Source organism: Elephas maximus, chromosome 1 (genome assembly GCF_024166365.1).
Source record: "Elephas maximus indicus isolate mEleMax1 chromosome 1, mEleMax1 primary haplotype, whole genome shotgun sequence".
NCBI lineage: Eukaryota > Metazoa > Chordata > Mammalia > Proboscidea > Elephantidae > Elephas > Elephas maximus.
In genome coordinates, this window is record NC_064819.1 from 177,634,985 (window position 1) to 177,653,674 (window position 18,690).

General features: G+C 43.5%; 1 protein-coding gene across 5 annotated transcripts in view; it reads right to left on the reverse strand.

Annotated features, from left to right (window-relative positions):
- Positions 1-2,078: 2,078 nt before the first annotated feature.
- FYN (FYN proto-oncogene, Src family tyrosine kinase) overlaps positions 2,079-18,690 on the reverse strand; it is a 237,726-nt gene continuing 221,114 nt past the window's right edge. For all 5 annotated transcript variants that reach the window (XM_049899139.1, XM_049899112.1, XM_049899125.1 and 2 more), the window contains 2 exons: positions 15,768-15,899; positions 2,079-2,528 (listed from right to left, as the gene is read on the reverse strand). In XM_049899139.1, coding sequence (XP_049755096.1) covers positions 2,320-2,528; positions 15,768-15,899 — 341 coding nt within the window. In that variant the 3' untranslated portion in view covers positions 2,079-2,319. The remainder of the gene's footprint in view (positions 2,529-15,767; positions 15,900-18,690) is intronic.

Sequence of the window (18,690 nt, forward strand, 5' to 3'; positions counted from 1 at the left end):
TCTTATTACCAAAAAGAATACGGTAAAGTCTCAGTTGACCAGAAAATCTGTTTCAACTTAAAAAAAAAAAAAAAGTTGGAAACCCTTTCTAAAGGTAAAGGTTACTTCAGCAAGAAAATTGTTTGATTACTTATGACATCAGTGATCTTAGAATCATCTGATCTCAGAGCTGTAGGGACCTAACAGTGAATCTTGTCCAACCCCCTCATTCCTATCGATGAGGATATGAAAGTGAGAGATGCTAGGTAGGGGGTCTGCTCAGGGTCCCGTAGCTGAATGTTGCTTGCCGTTTAGCTGATTCCAACTCAGCGACCCTATAGGACAGAGTAGAACTGCCCCATAGGGTTTCCTAGGCTGTACAGGAAAACTTTACAGGAAAAGATTGCCAGGTCTTTTCTCTCAAAGAGTGGCTGATAAGTAGGAACTGACAACCTTTTGGATAGCAGCCAAGTGCTTAACCATTGGACCACCAGGGCCTTGTGGGAACACTCGATTCTGACTCATAGTGACCCTATAGGACAGAGTAAAACTGGGAGGAACACTAGGAAATATAAATACTAACTTTAGGACAAGATAGATTCTTCTTGAAATTGTCTTTCTCCTACAAGTGAGACACAGCAAATTCCAGCTAGAAAAAGTTTCTGATAAAATCAGAAGGTATCCCTACTCTTGCTTTTAACAATCCTCTGAATTAGCTAGACAGCCTAACCTTTCTGAAGAAGAAGAAAACAAAACAGCCACTCTAGGTGTTCTGAATGTTTGTCATTTAGAAATCACTGTGTCCTGGCTAAATTCACCAGGTGACTCCTCTGCCATCCGGTGTAGGGCAGATATGTCACAGAACCAGTAGAGATCTTCCATGATTTAAACGAATGAGCAAAAAAAAAAATTTTTCTTTTCAAATGTAAAATGTTCTCTTTTTAATTACTAAGTTAAGAAAGTTAAACAATTTAAAAATGTAAACTCACAAATAAATCATAACAAAAAAGGAATTCAGACTTCAGAGTTGCTACTTAGTATTAAAAACTCAATAGAAATAGGGTTTTTGATTTGTTGTTAAACATTTGTAATTCAAGGTTGGTACAAACAGCAACTAAAAATGTAAATTTTGTTTTTTTGTGCATCCCCGTGAAATGTAAAGTAGTGCATAGTTATTCCACTGGAGAACTCTTGGACATATAGAAAGTCATTTCATTAGTGGTACAGGACATTTAAAACACTTATTTTACAATGGGAAATGTACGACCCCCCACCCCTACCTCCCCATAAATTTTAGTTGCATGAGAACTTTTAGCAGGTTGCCATGACTACAATGCTACGGGTTTTAGACCTTTTAAATGTGATTACAGTGTTTATTAAATAAAAAAAAAGTTGGCAACATTTCAGCATTCATATTTTTATACAAGAAGTTTGTGTGGTATCCATCTTCCAGTTCTCTTGGCAGTATTGCCCGCTTGCTTGCTTAGTTAAATATTCTCACTTTTAAGTTTTGAGAACAAATCACAGTCGAAGCAAATACAGGAATCAGCACTTGCGAATCCAGCTTGGGGGGTCCTGAAAAGAGTCAAAGTTACTATCATCTGCAGGTACAGTCATGAATCAGAAAAGTGCCATCCAAATTAAAAAAAAGAATCATGCTTGGCAAAAGCCAAAAATGAGACCACTGGTCTTCAGAAGAACACCGGTGCTTTTATGCTTATTTTGCAGTGAAATCCTTACTCAGGGGTCCTGCAGTTTTGTGGCCCAGGCTGGCCACGGTCTCCATGTTAGCACCCACATGGTATATGTACAAGGGATGTATTATATTATCTATATTCATATGTATAAAAAAGCAAAAAAACAAACACCTGTCCTGATTGATTTTTGTTAAAACATGAAAAAAAATTTTATTGTTTTAGACAAAGAGGCCACTTTTGGAAAATAATACTTTTTTTTTTTAGTTGAATCAGGTGAAGACAGAGTTAAAATCACATAGGATTTGCATTTTAAAAAAAGGAAAGCACTAGGGTCGTTGGCACTGGAGTAACTATTTACACTGAACAGAGGTTTGGCCTTTTACATAACATCGATACAATGCATTTTCCAAAGTCTGAGAAATAACAAGGTTCTGTCTCGTATGCTTCACAGAGGAGGTTCGGATTTGGGGACAAGTGTCATTAATGAGGGCTGTGGAAGTTCGTCAGCTTCAGAGTCACATGCAATCTGATCCTGGACGGTTCTTGCCGCTCGCACTCTCCGAGTGGCTGGCTACGGAACTGAAAGCTAATGGGGAGGGGGTGGGGAAGCCTCTAGCACAAGGCATCTCTGCAGATCCAGGTCCTACAGGTTTTCACCTGGTTGGTACTGGGGCTCTGTTGCGGTAAAGTAATCTTCCAGGAAGCCCTGCAAGTACTCAAAAGTGGGGCGTTCTTCGGGGTCCTTTTTCCAGCAGTGGATCATGAGCTCATGTAGAGAGATGGGGCAGTCCTGCGGACAGGGCATCCTGTAGCCACGCTCCACCTGCTCCAGCACCTCCCGGTTGTTCATGCCTGCAAAGACACGGGCAGTGAGAGCGGGCACCTCCTGGGTGTTCATGCCTGCAAAGACACGGGCAGTGAGAGCGGGCACCTCCCGGGTGTTCATGCCTGCAAAGACATGGGCAGCAAAAGCAGGCACCTCCCGGTCTCCTGCGGCCCTTGCCAGCTCACCCCGAGCTCCCTTCTCTTCTACTCTGAATTTGAGCCTGCAGATGGCTAAAACACGTTGAGGGCCCTCACCTCACCCAGGACTGGAACCCTGCCTTTAATGGGATACCATACCACCCAGAGATGAAAAGGAACGCAGGACTGATACAAACAGGCAAAAACGTAGACGATACATCTCAACAGCATTGTAAGTGAAAGAAGCCAGACACAAAAGGCGACATGCTGTATGCTTTCATTTATATGAAAGTCTAGAAAAGGCAGAACTACAGTGATGGAAAGCAGATCAATGATTGCCAAGGGCCAGGTCGGGGACGGGGATTAATTGCCTGCAAAGGGGCAGGGGTAAGAACTTTGAGACGTGATAGGGATGTTCTATATCAGGGATCGGCAGTCTGTTCCTGAAAAGGGCCAGACAGTGAAGATTTTAGGTTTTGCACACCACATATGGTCTCTGCCACATAATTTTTCTTAAAAAAAAAAAAATTTTTTTTCTTTTTCTTATTGTAACCATATAAAACAAAAACAGGCTGGGAGCTGGATTTGACCCATGGGCTATAGCCTGCCAACCCCTGTTCTAGGACATCAATGTGGTGGTGGGACCGTTTGTCAAAACTCATTGAATTGGTTACGTTTTTGAAAAGAATAAAACTGGTAAATTTTACTGTATGTAAATTATACATCAATCAAGTTGATAAAAAAATTATATGAATAAATCGCACCAAAACAAAAACAAAAACTGAACATGGAATAAAAGGCTCACTGCACAGTCCCTTGCTTGTAGTATTGTGAGCTCTACTTGCAAATTTCATAAATTAATTTTCCTCATGTCTGGGCAAGCTCCTGGTGCCCCACTGTCCGAGATCTGCCATCATGCCACCATGGCTGGGCATGGTCTGACCCGGTGACCCTGCAGTGACCTTAAGTTTAGTGACTTTGAGGGGGTGACAGGCTGTCTCTGGCACCTGTGTTTGCTGATGACTTCTACCAGGCAATCTACCATTTGAGGTCCTCCTGACCCTCTGGAGGAATGGCCTCATTTTGAAACACCAGGCCGGACAGCACTAACAGAAGACATTTGGGGAGTCTGCTAACCCTTTAATGAATGTAGCCTCCTACATGGTGGCCTTCTTGACAGCACAGGAAATACCACGCTGACTGTGAGGAAAATGCCTTGAGCCCTTTTCCAACCACTGCCAGGCATGAGTCTCTAGTTTTCCTTCTCCTTTTTGCCATATCATATTCTGCCATCTTTCCCCACAAGTATGTTCTGGCTGCTCCCTGGCCCCAGGCCTGTAATCTGGAACTCTCCTCAACTACTTACCTGGTAATTTACAAAAGCAAGAATCTGATTAAAAGCCACATAAAAACCTAGATTTCTTCCCTTATCTCTCAGGTATATAACCAGTATATGAATGGGATGTTATTAGCAGTTGGCAAATTGGCAATTCATTGTGACCCTATGCACAGCAGAATGAAACACTGCCTGGTCCTGCAACATCCCCACGGTCAGCTGTAGATGGGACTGTTGTGATCTATAGGCTTTTCCTTGGCTGATTTTCCTAAGTAGATCACCAGGCTTTTCTACTAGTCCATCTTAGTCTGTATGCAAAGTTCTACTCACAGATGGGTGGGGGCTGTGAATGAGGTGTACTGGTTGGGGATTGAACCTGGGTCTCCCACATGGAAGGAGAGAGTTCTGCCACTGAACCACCACTGCCCATAAAAAACAAAACAAAAAAAAAAAAAACCATAGCTCCCTTTAATTCTGGAGAAGGCAATAACCTGCTAGCTAGAACCCTGTAAGCTTGGCCAGAGGGGCCAGGCTCAGACCACGACCCTATCCCGAGGTAAAAGACACTCAGATTTGTGGATCTGTTGTCAATTCTCTGTTTTGTTGTTACCTTTGGAGCTGGGCGTGTTCTGGTTCCTTCTGGCTGCCAAATCCTGGCCATGTCAATCCCACATTTGTCCAAACCCTTTTAGAATGCTTTCTTATTCTCTGCCGCTATAATTTCTTGAGATAAAATCCATATATTATTTCTGCTATGTTGAAGTAGGCCTTCAATTTAATTATCCTAAAATAACCTCAGTCCCCCCTTGTTTTGGCGAGCGAGGTTGGGTGAGTGAGTGGGGGTCACCTGCATCCGTGCCATTCATGATTTTACAGGCACCCTTTTCGGCTGGGTGTCAGGAGTGAGAAATGTCACAGCTAATTAGCTTATATTCTACTCAAACTGCTGAAAACTCATTTTGAAAACTCTGAAGCTGGGCAGGGAGCTGAAGGCAAGAGGAGGTACCTGAAGCTTCTGGGGAATGGAAGACTTTCCTGCCATGCTCTGAACGAGCAGGGTACCTAAGGGACAGCCCAGCATTTCCCTATCTGCAATCCCCAAATCCAACAAGCTCTGGAAACCAGAAACTTCTGGAGCTCACTCAGTGGAAAAGCTGATGTGAACTGGCCTCATGTGGTCACAAATAGTGACTGGAACTGATGTGAGGCTATTCACTGTTTTTATTTATTGGTAGGTATTGCTGCAGAAGTATCGATGTGTTTGAACACAGAGGGCTACTCCAGACTCCCCTGATGTGCTACAGGACACCTAGTAATGCTCTGTATTGACTTCAAGAATAAGGCTGATTTGGAAGTGCATCTGGTCCCATGGTCTTGGTTAAGAAGTGCTGGCATGAGTGATAGCAGCCCCCACATGCCGGTCCACTCAGAAAGGTTAGGGAAAGAGTTTAATCATATACCAGGACTGGGCTTCTCCAAAGTGCTTGCTTTGCCACATATTTGAGTACAGTCCTTGTTTTATAATGTTTCAGAAACTGCACAGCTTGAGTCTGCAGAAGTCCCCTGTGCCACTGCCCCTGCCAGGAATCTGTAGAAACCAAGGAAAGACGAATGGGAGGTCTCAACCTGAGGAGGCAGGACAGGCCCTTCTGGGGCAACCCTCAAAAAGCACATCCTAAGGCTTTATCCTGGTACCGAGACTCTCCACCCAAAATGGTATTATAGAGCTTAATTAATCATTCTCTTATTGCTCTGTGCAGCTCATGTTGGTAAATGTTTCATTTCATTAAAAACCAAACTATTCACATAGAGAGTTCACTTTAAAAAAAAAAAACAAAAAAACTCTTAGTTCAATCTCTACCAATGGAAAGTTTAATTAGCTTTTCTTTTTTTTGGGTCAAGCCTATTTTTCCAGGGCTGTTCCCAAGCTTTGGACACAGCAGATATAGCAACTTGAACCACAACGCGTAGCATCTCCTGAAGCAGCTGCTTCCTGGACAGTTGTGGCCAGGGACGGAACCTGGCCTGTGCAGGCACTGGCAGGCCTACGCTCTCAGCTCCTGCTCTTGCTCCATCTCCTTTCCTGCCTGCGCCTCTCTTGCCCACTCCTCCTCTTTTCTCTATGCCTTCTTTTCCCCAGGCCTCTCAAAGCACAGAGAGCATTTCTAACACTTTCCATGCACTGGGCCAAGTAGAGACATACCAGCAACAGCTTTGCCAGAAAAGAGGGAGTTAAGACAATTGTTATGAACTGATTGGGTCCCACAAAAAATATATGATGAAGTCCTAACCCCTGGTTTTTGTGAAAGTGACTGTGTTTGGAAATAGGGTCTTTGGAGATGTTATCAGTTAACAGGAGGTAATACTAGAGTAGAGTAGGTCCTAATCCGGTATGAGTGGTGTTCTCATTAAAGTGACGTGGAGACACAGCGGGAGGATGGTCATACAAACACGGAGGCAGAGATGGAGTTACACTGTAGCTGCAAGCCAGGGAACACTTGGGGCTAACAGAAGCTGGGAGAGGCAAGAAAAGATCTACCTCAAGAGCCTTTGCAGAGATCTTGGCCCTGTTGACACCATGAATTCAAACTTCTAGATTTCAGAAGTGCGGGACAATACATTTCTGTTCTTATAAGTCACCCAGTTTCTGGTACTTTGCTATGGCAGCCCTAGGAAACTGCTACAACAACATATTTTACTGACAGTGACGATCTGATGTTTATTGGAACAAGCTCTTTTCCAGTCATCCTTAAGCCAGGTGCCATGGCTGACTAGGGGGCCCGACACCATCACAACTTCCCTCTCCAACAGTGACTGCAGGATCAAGATATGCCTACTCAGCAAGGCTGAGGCAAGCTTTAATTTTACAAACAAGAGCTAAATTAAATGGATGATGTTAACCTTTAAAAAGAAGTATTTTCAGCTATGAAAACTTTGAAAATCATACTTATTTCAAGGATTTCTTTTTTAGCAAAATGGATTTTACTCTGCTCACTACTATTTTTTTTTTTTCACTACTATAAAGATGGGCCTACTTTTTTTTTAAAGACAGTTTCATATTTTTGTTACAAAGAAAACTGTTATTTTCTCTCCTTGAGCCACTCTTCCCAGACATTGGCTTTGTCTAATACCTGGGAGTTGAAGGCTAGGAGAATGGGTGGGGACTATAAATGAGCTTGAGTGCCAGGGAGGTCAGGAGAAAATATTGAGGGACCCGGGGATATGAGAAATCTTTTATTGCACTTCCAGTTGAGGAAGGGGACAGGCAGGGAGAAGAGTGTCTGGGAACATTTTTTGTTTTTCTTTTTTAGTGGGGAGAAGGCCAGGGGAGAAACCAGAAAAGAGAGAAAGTTTAAGAACGGATGCATGGGCATGTTTTTGGGCAGCAGGTCATTGACAGTTTGGGCCTCTAGGTTTCCTGGTGGGTGTGGCAATAGAGACCATTTCCAACAGAAAGGCTGGTCCCTGCCAGCCTGCAGTGTCTGACTGTGGAAAATGCCCCACTCACAGCATGTGCCCAGGCTCCTTCCTGGTTCCCAGCCCCCATGTCAGAGGAGGCTCAGGGCTGAGCAGCTGGCAACCCCAAAGCCCTCCCGTTTCACTGCAACCCTCTCCTCTGCCCTCCCAGACCAGGGTAGCAACCTGAACCCCTGTTCTCGCATTAGAGTGCATGGTCCATGTCAATGGGCCACACCCACAGATATAACTCAGTGGTACTTAGGTCACAAAAACCATAGTAGTCTGGTGTGCAGGGTTTGCCCTCAGATTCCTCTTCCCCAAATCCTCCGAAGGAGCCTCCTATCACCTTGGATTTCAGGCTTTCCAACATGGTCACTGACAGCAGGGTTTGCACTCAGTCTGCCCACACAGTGCAGCTGAGATTCTCGAGCCAAGTGGACTGCACTCACTTCCGGCCATTAGAACTGCATTATCCTTCCTAAATCATTTTGCTGGCTTCCTCTTGGTTTTCAAATTAAGGTCAAGTTTCTGACTCTCACTTTCAAACCCTTACTCTGTACAGCTGCCAACAATGTCTATCCTCATGTATGTGTGTGTGTATGTTTTCTTTTCCCTTCTCTCCTTTTCTACTAGACTTTCCTATTCCTCTTCTTTGAGCTATCTATTAACCCAGTGGAGCCTTCCCTCTTTTCTTTTGGATTTTTTAGGGGGAGAAATTACTTGCATTGGTAAACCACAGAACCAGGTGCCACCTCTCTATTTCTGACTGCATCTCTCGGTGTATCTCTCAGCAGGTGACCTGCCCTCCCCTGGTCTCAGTTTCTCCATTTGTCAACAAAACACCTCAACATTCATTGTGCTCTCAGCTGTTTGAAGAAATGTGTTCTATGAAAGAACCCTGTGTGTGTTTTATAGCTTTGCATTTGTGCAGCTCCCCAATATGGATCTCAGTGGGCCCATAGCTGCGCAATCGGGAATTTTAACTGTTATCTTTTCATGTTTGCATCTGGATTTGATGATGGGTTGCAAGAACCTTGATTTTTGTGCCATGTGAATAATTAAGTACTTTAACAACGGGAATGATGTTCAGGTTATCAGGCCTCCAAAGTACTTTTGCGAACCGAGCTTTCCATTCAAAGGAAACTGTTCTGTATGGTGCATGAGGCCTCCCATCAGTGGCTCCCCCTTGCTTCTCCGCATAAACCCTGTAAAAGCCCCTTCTGTTTGTTGTCTGCTGAGCAGCACTGTGCTAGTGCGAGGGAGGGAGGAGGGGCAAGTTGATGGTGCTTGCTCAGTGCGAACCTGCATCACTGGAGGTTCAATTAGATTATCACGTGCTCTACTTATCTTATTGGGTAACAACCAGGAGGCTTCAAGTCAGGTTTTGGTCTAGGATCAAAGTAAAAGATTTCGGGCAGAGAGACACTGATCAAAGAACAGTACAGATGAAAATAAGGGACTGATCTCAACATAATAAGTACTAGTTTCATTTCTCTTTCCCCATCTTACCAGATAACCTCAGTGCAGCTGTTTTATTAAACCCACTGTATCAATAAATACAGAAATGTTGGCTATTCAGGTACCATAACACACAAAAGTTATTTAAAGTTGATAATGTAGTGTCATAAAGAGCCCTTGCGTCCCAGAAAAGGAGAAGTGAAAAGAAGGTGAAGTGCCCATTAGGAAGCCATCCAAATATACAGCTGGTCATGAAAGAGCAGCGAATGCAGGATTCAGGCACAGAACTTCCCTCCCCAGCTGCCCTCTGCACAGGAATCCTCCTCCTGCCTGTCCTCTCACCAGCCTGACTGGGCCACAGTGGACAAGAGAAACTTTGTAGAGGGGGTGACAACATGACCTCTGGGGCTTCTAGGCAGGACTTCCTCTCCGAGGGCATACTATGAGCTGAAAGGAAAAGACCTGGGGACTGTGGACTATATGGCAGGGAGGAAAGAGGATAAGGCATGCTTGGCTAAGATTGAGCCTTGGTGGAGCAGTGGTTAAAGTGCTTGGCTGCTAACTTAAAGGTAGATGGTTCAAACCCACCAGCTGTTCATGGGAGAAAGATGTGGCCACTCTCCTTCTGTACAGATTTGCAGCCTTAGAAATCCTATGGGGCAGTTCTACTCTGTCCTATAGGGTCACTATGAGTTGAAATTGACTCAATGGCAAGGGTTTGGTTTTGTTTTTTTTTTTTGGCTAATATTGAGGTTTCATCCTGGTCCTCATTCTCCTTTTGGCTGGTGAGTCCTAAACTCTTCCTACCACCCCCAAAATCTGCTCTTGTTGGTATGTTAGGCACAGCAAGGGTAAGGATGCAGGAGACGATGATGGGGCTGCTGAATACAGAGGAATATATGTCTGTGATTCAGGGCTCTAAGGCATCTGGGTGGCTAAGATGGAGGAGAGGGGTGGGACTTGTAATCCTTTAAGGAAGGTACTACTAGTTTCAATAATTTCCCTAATAGCTTCAAGTCATTATCAAGTGTCCAGATGCATTCCATAAAGTCAAGTAGCTGTCACTTACTGAAAGATTTTAAAGTGCTTCGAATGCATGAATCAATGTGACTTGCTTAAGAGAAAATTCTTCTTCTGCTGGATCTCACCAAATTCACAAACCAGGTATCCAGATTAGTGCCAGGGCATAGAATGGCCAGGATGTTCTGCTGGAACATGGTGTCAGAGTTGTCACAGGGTCAATATTCCAGGACAATTTGGAGGACAGAGGCTATCTCATGACTGTGAAAAATAAATCTCCCATAGTTAGGCTTTATCTGTGTGTGAAGACTGAAGATATTGGAGTAGAACTGAAAAGCTTTGCAGGCTATGGACTATATCTAAAATTCTCATTTCAAAAACCTTATATATGTCTTTCTTTCCCCCTCCCTTCCTCCCTTTCTTTCTTACATCTACTATGGGCAGACACTGTCTGAGCATTGGTAATACATAAAAGGAAATTCCTTCCCCTCAAAGAGCACAGAGCTGCTGAGAAATACAGACACATAAAAAGGTTCTTCAAGGGAGATATACCAGGCGTCATGGAAGCAAGCAGAAGGGGCAACCCATTGGGTCTGGACATGTGGGAAGCTTCACGAAGAAAGTGGTATTTGGGTTGAGCTGTGCAGGCTTCTTCAGCAGACAGGGAAGCTGAGAAGAGAGACTGGCATGTTCAAGAGGGATCTTTTGGTGTGTTTAGGGTAGAGTGTGAAGGGTGGGGAGTGACAAGGAGATAAATCATAAGTCAGATCATGTCACTCTCCTGATCAAAGCATCTTAGTGACTCCCTACCTCACTGAGAATAAAAGCAAAAGTCCTAACAGTGGTCTAGGAGGTCCTGGATGATTGGCTGCTGGGAGCCTCTCAGACCTCCTCCTCTGCCTGCCCCAGCCACACTGGCCTTCTTGCATTTCTTCAGGCCTTTGTACTCTGCACTCACCCTTCCCTCTGAAGGAAGCCCCCTCTCTCAGACATCCACCTGGCGTGAGCCTTGCTTCCTTCAGCTCTTTACTCAGGTGTCATCCTCCCTTGCCATCCTCTCCGGACATTCTTGGTTCCTTCCCAGTTTTATTTTTTTCCCTACGAGTTACCACCAGCCAACATTCAATACATTTAATTTTTAAATCTTTGTTTCTTGTATGGCTCCTCCCAGAAGAACGAAAGTTCTGCTAGGGCAGGGGTTTTTGTCTGTTTGGTCACTGCCGTATTCCTGGGGCCTGGAGTAGCGCACTTGGCATACAGTAGGTACCCAAAAAATATTTCTGGAACGATTAAATAAAAAAGTTATGAAGGATTATGCAAAACTAAGGCTTCTGGAGTTTATTCTGAAGGCAAAATGGAGCTGTGGACGTTTTTAACTAGAAGAGTGAGGTAACCAGGTCTATGTTTTCGAGGATAATAACTCTGAAAGTGACAGTGACACAATGGGGAGGGGGTGTTGGGGAGAGACTGGAAGCAAGAAGTCCCACTAAGGGACCACTGTGTGGGCGGGTGACAGCTTGACATAGGGCATTGGCAGTGGAGGCAAAGAGGAGGAGAAGAATTCGAGAGAGGTTATGAAGGTGAACCGACAGGTTAAAATGCACAATCCTGATATTATACATCAACTGTAAAAAACTGCATTTGCTTAAGTGCTTTTTCTCCTCATATATAATAATCCATTAGTATAAAATCATATTGATGCAAAGAACGGTCCTGAACCCTGGCTTACCGAAAACCAAGCTAGGCTGCTATGCTGGGTAGGCATTCAGGTCAGGTGGCCACTAGGGACTTGATAAAATGGAGCTCATCTTTGGAGCTGCAGCCATCTTTGTTACACATCGTGGAAGCAACCTTCTTTGTCTGGTAAGGTGATGGGATTCGTCCCCACTATCTCCTTGTTAATCTCAACACCACATTTCAGTTTCTTTGGTTTCAAGGCTTTCATTCAATTTGAGATTGTCCTTCTTCCCTTCCTTTATAAATTCCTCTCACGAAACTTGCTAACCAGCCAATCCAATCTTTTATTGTCTCCTCATCCCTTCTGGTCTTCGTTTTGCTCGCACCTCACATACTACCGTTCTAAGTTCCTTCTCTGATTCCTACTTTTGGACCATCTTTCATGCTGAGCGAAAATGCCTGGAAAACCTCTATAGAACCCATTTACAAGTCACTTCCCCCTTCTTCCATCTCCATCATCACCTACCATTCAAAGTACCTTTCCTGTATGTGGCCATTCTCATGTATGAAAGAATTTAGAAAAATGTACCGCCACCTACTGTCCTTGAAAAAAGAATTACTTGAAAATATACTCTTCGCAACTGAGAAATTCTCCACATTTAAATATAAGAATGGAAGTCATGATATAAAGGGATTTGGTGTCTGTCCTGGGGTAGTATCAACGGGCACAAAGACAACTCAAGAGAGCTGAGCAGAAATTCCCCTTGGTACACTGACTGAACCAGTCACAGCAACAAACAGCAAGAATGTGGAGGGAAGGTCCTTCCTTTTTACAGTGGCATCGGGATGAAGCTTAACGAAACTGTTCCTTAGGAATGGTTATCCTTCATTAAAGTAATAATCCCATAATTGGAATCCCTCTGTAAAAGCCTCTCCCTCAAGAAGTGTTTATTGTCAGATTCAGAAGTCCAATTAAATATGATTACAACTAAGTTAAGAAACAAAAACATGGAGCACCCATGGCTAGAAGCAGGGCTGGAAATAATTTTCTGTGGGGGATGGACATCTCATGTCACTCCCCAGCTGACACAGCCGAGGCCCTCTGGGGAAGCACATGAGGCCACTCATGACTGGCTCTGACCCACCTTTCCAGCTGGCTCTCCAGGCATTTCACCTCTTGTGGTGTCTTCTTCTCACTCATTTTCCTGCAGCTCCTTGAACTGTCTCCATCCTCCCAGGCCTCTGTGCCTTCCTACAGGCTACCTAGTCTTCCCTCGTCCTCTACTTGAAGAACCCTGCTCAGCTTCCAGGACTGGTTTATTTGCCTCCTCTGTGAATTTTTCCAGACACAGCCCCTCTCTCTGCTGCCTCTGCAAAACTGCAGGCAGTTATCACAACCCACTGCAGATGGGCGGTAGCTCATAGTGCGTAACTATGTGTAGTATGTAACTCATAGTATGTAATAACTTGGATTTAGTTCTCATTGCAAACTCTTTTGCCATCCTCACAGAGTGGTGCAAATAGTTAACATGATTAACTGCTATCCAAAAGGATGGAAGTTCAAGTGTACTGAGAGGTGCCTCGGAAGGAAGGCCTGGCAATCTACTCCCGAAAAATCAGCCATTAAAAACCCTATGGAGTGTAGTTCTACCCTGACACACATGGTGTGGCCACGAGTCGGAATCCATTTGATGACAACTGGTTTTTGCCATCATCACAGGATTCTGAGTGGAAGGTCTTAGTCAGTGCCTGTCATATGTAGATGCCTGAATTAAGCATCTCCGATTCAACTAACAGAATTAAGATTTGGGGTCCGCAGTGAGCAAATTCAAGTAATCCATTCCTTCAAAGGATGATTTCCTCTAATAATAAATGAACAGCAAAGAAATCCAGCTTCTTCGTGAATTTGATGCATATTTTATCTCTTTGTAAACTCCAAGAGTGCAGGGACTAGATTTATTTATTTGTTCACTGTTCTATCCCCAGCCCCTAAGTCACTGCCTAGCCTGTGGCAAGTTCTAATCAATGTTTGCTGAGGGTGTGAATGCCTTGCACTTATTTCCCAGGTAGAGCACAGAGCCTGGCACAGTTGACACACTGCAGCTCTGCTAGATGAATGAATCCTAGTCTAAGTTGTAAAACGAGGCCATTCTCTACGCTAAAACCAAACCTGATAAAAGACTTTCCCCTCAGAAACACACCTGCCTTCCTTCTCTGAGGCCCCCAGCCCCGCCCCTTTGTTTCAGCTTCTGTGTGTGACCCCTGAGAAACAAAAAGCAGCTTTGTATTACTGGAGGGGAAGGCTTCCCAGAAATGCAAAACAACATTAACCTTTTTCCCCCAATTGCATTTAACACAGCAGGTGACTATAAACCTGGGGGGGCTCGAAAGAAATTACTTCACAATGTGGACAGTGAAAAAAGAGGTGCCTTCATGTCTTCAAAATCCTGAGACCTGTACATTTCCCCCCGGAGAAGCAATTCAAAATGCCCCATGCTGTGCTCCAGCCCCCGCCAGGGCAACCCTTTCTTCTGTGCTGGTTGGCTATTCCCGGAGAGTCTGCCCACTTGTGCGTGCTAGGAGCGGCAGCCCTGCAGCATCAATAAAACTGACTCACAGCCGCATTTCTAAACGCCTGGCGCAAGCACTTCAGAGACCGGGAATTTGTCAATTTTGCCTCAGTGCCAACCTGGCTCTCCTAGGACTCTCTAGGCTATACCAACGGAAAAGTGATCCTCTTTATGGGAACTTCTTTGTGTTCTCTGAACATGACCAGAAACAATCATTAAAAAAAAAAAAAAGTGAACAAAGGGCTTACAAATTCATCTGCCCTTGCTGGCTCCTCTGACTGCAAAGATACGATGACAAGCCTAGGATTTGCAAGAGACCTGAATTCCTCATTAATCTCCACTATCGCTGTGTTTTTTTTTTTTTTTTTTTAAAGCTCTTTTCTTAGGCAGGGAATGAGGGGGAGCTATGTTCTTTCTTTGCTCAGCAATAACTGAAAAATATGTCCTTAATATTTCAAAAAGCAGATCGCCCCTGCCTTATAACCACTAAAGCGTGGAGGTGAAATAGCATGAGTGGCCTTTACATCATCTGTTTCAGTTAATGAATTTAAGCATGGTTAACTAACCCAGGAAACCCTGGTGGCATAGTGGTTAAGTGTTACGACTGCTAACCAAAGGGTCGGCAGTTCAAATCCGCCAGGTGCTCCTTGGAAACTCTATGGGGCAGTTCTACTCTGTCCTATAGGGTCACTATGAGTTGGAATTGGCTCAGTGGCATTGGGTTTTTTTTTTTTTTTTTTTTTTTTTGTAACCTAACCCCAAAAAGAGCCCTGGTAGTGCAGTGGTTAAGTGCTCAGTTGCTAACTGAAAGGTCAGCACATCAAACCCACCAGCTGCTCCGAGGGAGAAAGATGTGGCAGTCTGCTTCCATAAAGATTACAGCCTTGGAAACCCCATGGGGCAGTTCTACTCTGTCCTATAAGGTTGCTATGAGTCAGAATTGACTTGGCAACAACGGGTTTGGTGTGGTGGAACCTAACCCATGTTTTCTTTGGAGAGCATGGATCTGATAATCCAGGAGAATTTGAGGACCTAGGAATCTCCTATTTCTTTATATTGCACTTCCTTTTGTATAATTTTAGCTGTTCGGAAACAGCAGTTAACGGCCTATTGTGTTTTTCGAATGTGCCTCTGCTCTCTCTGGCCACCTGGAGCTGGCCTGCAGAGAGAACAGGTCTTTGCGTTTTTCTGCCAGGTCCACTCCATGGGTCACTGCTACAGTGTAATCAAAAAGCAGTGGGGACTATTCTCCTTCTCTTTCCCAGACATGTTTGCAAACTCCACTCGGGCAGACATTTCTGCTCTGGGAGCCACAGACACACACTCCTACTGAGAGAGGAGAGATTCATGAACCAGGGGGTGGGGGTGGGCAGGGGGAATGAAGTATCCATACCAGCTACTAATTACGTTATTTTAAACCTGGCACACAATTCATGGTAGCTCCCAGATCTGCTTTTCTCTGGCTAAATACCTGCCCTTGTTCTTCATATTCCTGCTCTGTAGAAAGCTTAGGATGGGGCTTAAAAGGGAAGCTGGGTGAGGTTTCCCCCTAATGGAGTTGGATGAGCATCCAATCAGAGGCTTGCTTCTGCTGGGTCCCGCGCTTACCTGGGTACGGCACTCTTCCTTTGGTGACCAGCTCTGTGAGTAAGATTCCAAAAGACCACACGTCAGACTTGATTGTGAACCTCCCGTACAGGGCTGCTTCAGGGGCTGTCCACTTAATGGGGAATTTTGCACCTGCAGAACGGACACCTGGTTATTCGTCAGGCAGGGAATACCACACCACGCTGGGGCACTGGGTATGGGGTGGGGGGAGGAAAACATTGGCAGTCACTTTCACGGGAGCAAGTTTAGAAAGGAGAACAGAAAGAGCTGAAACAAGGACTGGACTGGGATTAGAAGAGGTGAGTTCTAAGCCTGGCTCGAGACGTTAAGCAAGCCAGTTTAATTTTAGTTTTCCCATCAAAGGGTTAGACTTCAAAGCCCCTTATACTCCTAGCCTCTAGAACTTGATCTATGACCATACTGAATGTTGTTGTAGGTTTAGCTTGCTATGGGCCTAACCTGTGATTAAGGAAACTAATTTATATATATTTTTCCTTTGCTTTGAAACAATACTGTCTTAATAAATACACAAAGGATTAAATCAGTATGCTACCCACACAAATTCCTTGGTATAGCAAAACCATAATTTGGTCTTATTTCAGGGCACAAAAACCAAACCAAAATACTATGCTTCTCTCAGGGTGGAGACAGTCTGATGCAGCCCATGTGTTTCGCTGAAGTGGGGCTGTATTTCTCCAAGGCTTCCCATCAATTTTTTTTTTCCCCATACCCACAGCAGAGAAATAATTTCGCCTCTGGCTACTTCCCTCCCTGTACTCTCAGTCTTCCCTCCGCTCTTATCCCCTGTACTGGCCATCTTTACTCCTGGAGTAGTTTATTCTTCTGCACTGTTATGATCACTTCCTTACCCCCTAGAGTGGCCATCTTTACTTCTGGAGTAGTTTATTCTTTTGCACTGTTATGGTCACTTCCTTACCCCTCCTACCTTTCTCCTACCAGCCAGAGAGGGTAGTATTTAATGTCTGCTTGCCTTGGTCTTATGATTGTCTTATGATCTCTCAAGACTAAGGAGTAAGCTCCTGGCAAAGTCATATGTAGAGTCTTTTCTTTTCAATTTCTCTATTAAAAGAATCCTGTCTCCAATCCAAGCGGAAAAATGGGGTCCACCCTGCACTTTACAATGCAAGATACATGCACAGGGAATTAAAGCTGATTCAGCAGCTCGTGCTATATCACATACCAGGCTTGGCAATTACAAAGCAGTTCCAGATATTTCATTAACAAAGTAAAACACAAGAAGTTTTTATTAATGATGTAAACACAGTTATATGTTTAGAGTATGTTAATTTGACTTAGAAAAAAATCATACAAAGGCTGACAAAATCAGAAATTTTCCTAGTATTTTCTATGAAAAGTCACTACGTGTAAAACTGCCAATTAAATTTTTAAATCAGCACAGCTTAATAACCAGAGGTATGATACATTACATCAATAAGACTTTTGTTTTAAATACAGTACATGAGAACATCCTTAGAAAATCTACATTAGCATTTTCTTGTGATATAATTTTCTTCTTTGTCTCTTGTATGCCAGTGTGAAATGAAATTAAAAAAAAAAATCCTACAGTTTCATTATGTGGCATCTCACATTAACATCGGAGGAAAGTTATTCTAGAGTTTTCTTCTCCTTGCATGCACTGAATTGTTTTTAATCAGCTCTTTTTTTTCTCCAGCATAATTATTTACATCTTTCCTTAAGTGCTGGATGATTCCACAGAAGGCCGGGTATTCGCTCAACAGTCATTTTGTTTTTAAAGTTTCCTTCAACTTATCCTTCTCACACTTCCTATCCTTAACCATTCTGTTCACACGGCGCTGGACTCTGAGCCCCTGGGATTAACGTGACAGAGTTCTCCAGTGTCGAGAGCAGACTTTACTTTGGATTGAAATTCAGCTCAAGTTCCTTTACTTGAAGGTGAATCAAAGGTATATTAAATTCATTCCTATTTAAGCCACCTCTGAAGCCAAATGGCTTGGAAATCTATGTCTATCTCTGAAGTAACCAGAACATTTTTCTCTGCTGTGCAGACAAATCCTATAAATAAAATGACAAGCAAAAGGAGTCTTCCGTTCTTTGAATCCTTCGACACTGGTGAAAGTAAACCAGCTAAAATTTGGATAAAATCATTTTGGATTTTCTAAGGAATGACTTATCATTTCAGATTAAAAAAAAACCAAAAACAGAAACAAAAACAAACATCCATGTTGCAGCCAGTTCCACTAGTTTGCTGGATTATTTTATAATCTACAACAAGGATTATAAAATAGCCTTCAAAAAATAAGTTAAAACAAAGGCTGTATAATGTAATGGATCTCTGGTCTGAAATAACTGGTAGACATGTGCTTTGGCTTATTTGCAGGAACTTATTTAAATAAATTTACTTTGTATTAGTTTTCTTTCTGAGACAAGTAAGAAGCCCTGGTGACCCAGTGGTTAATTGTTCAGGTGTCAACCAAAACGTCGGCAGTTTGAATCTACCAGCCAATCCTTGGAGGCCCTATGGGGCAGTTCTACTCTGTCCTATACAGTCACTATGAGTCAGAATTGACTTGATGGCAATGAGTTTAATGCACTTGGAAGAAAAAAAATGTTGTTTGCCCAGTTTCTCTTATTTTGTCTTAAAATAGCAGCTACTGTTGACAAAAGAAGTCTGTCTGAAGATAACTCATTTTTTCCTTTTCAAGGAAGACAAAAGGTTAAATCAAAGTAGAGATGAGCTGTTAATCATTAACTAAGGTTTCATCTGAAAAGAACTAATCGATGCTCACTTTACTACTCATCTCATTACTACCTCTCTTTCCCCTCATCGTATTTCCCCACCTACTGGGTACAAAACTATTGGCCCTAAAAGGCAGCTCCAAATGGGGAAGTTAACTGGTGTTTTTTGGTGGGGGTCTTTGCA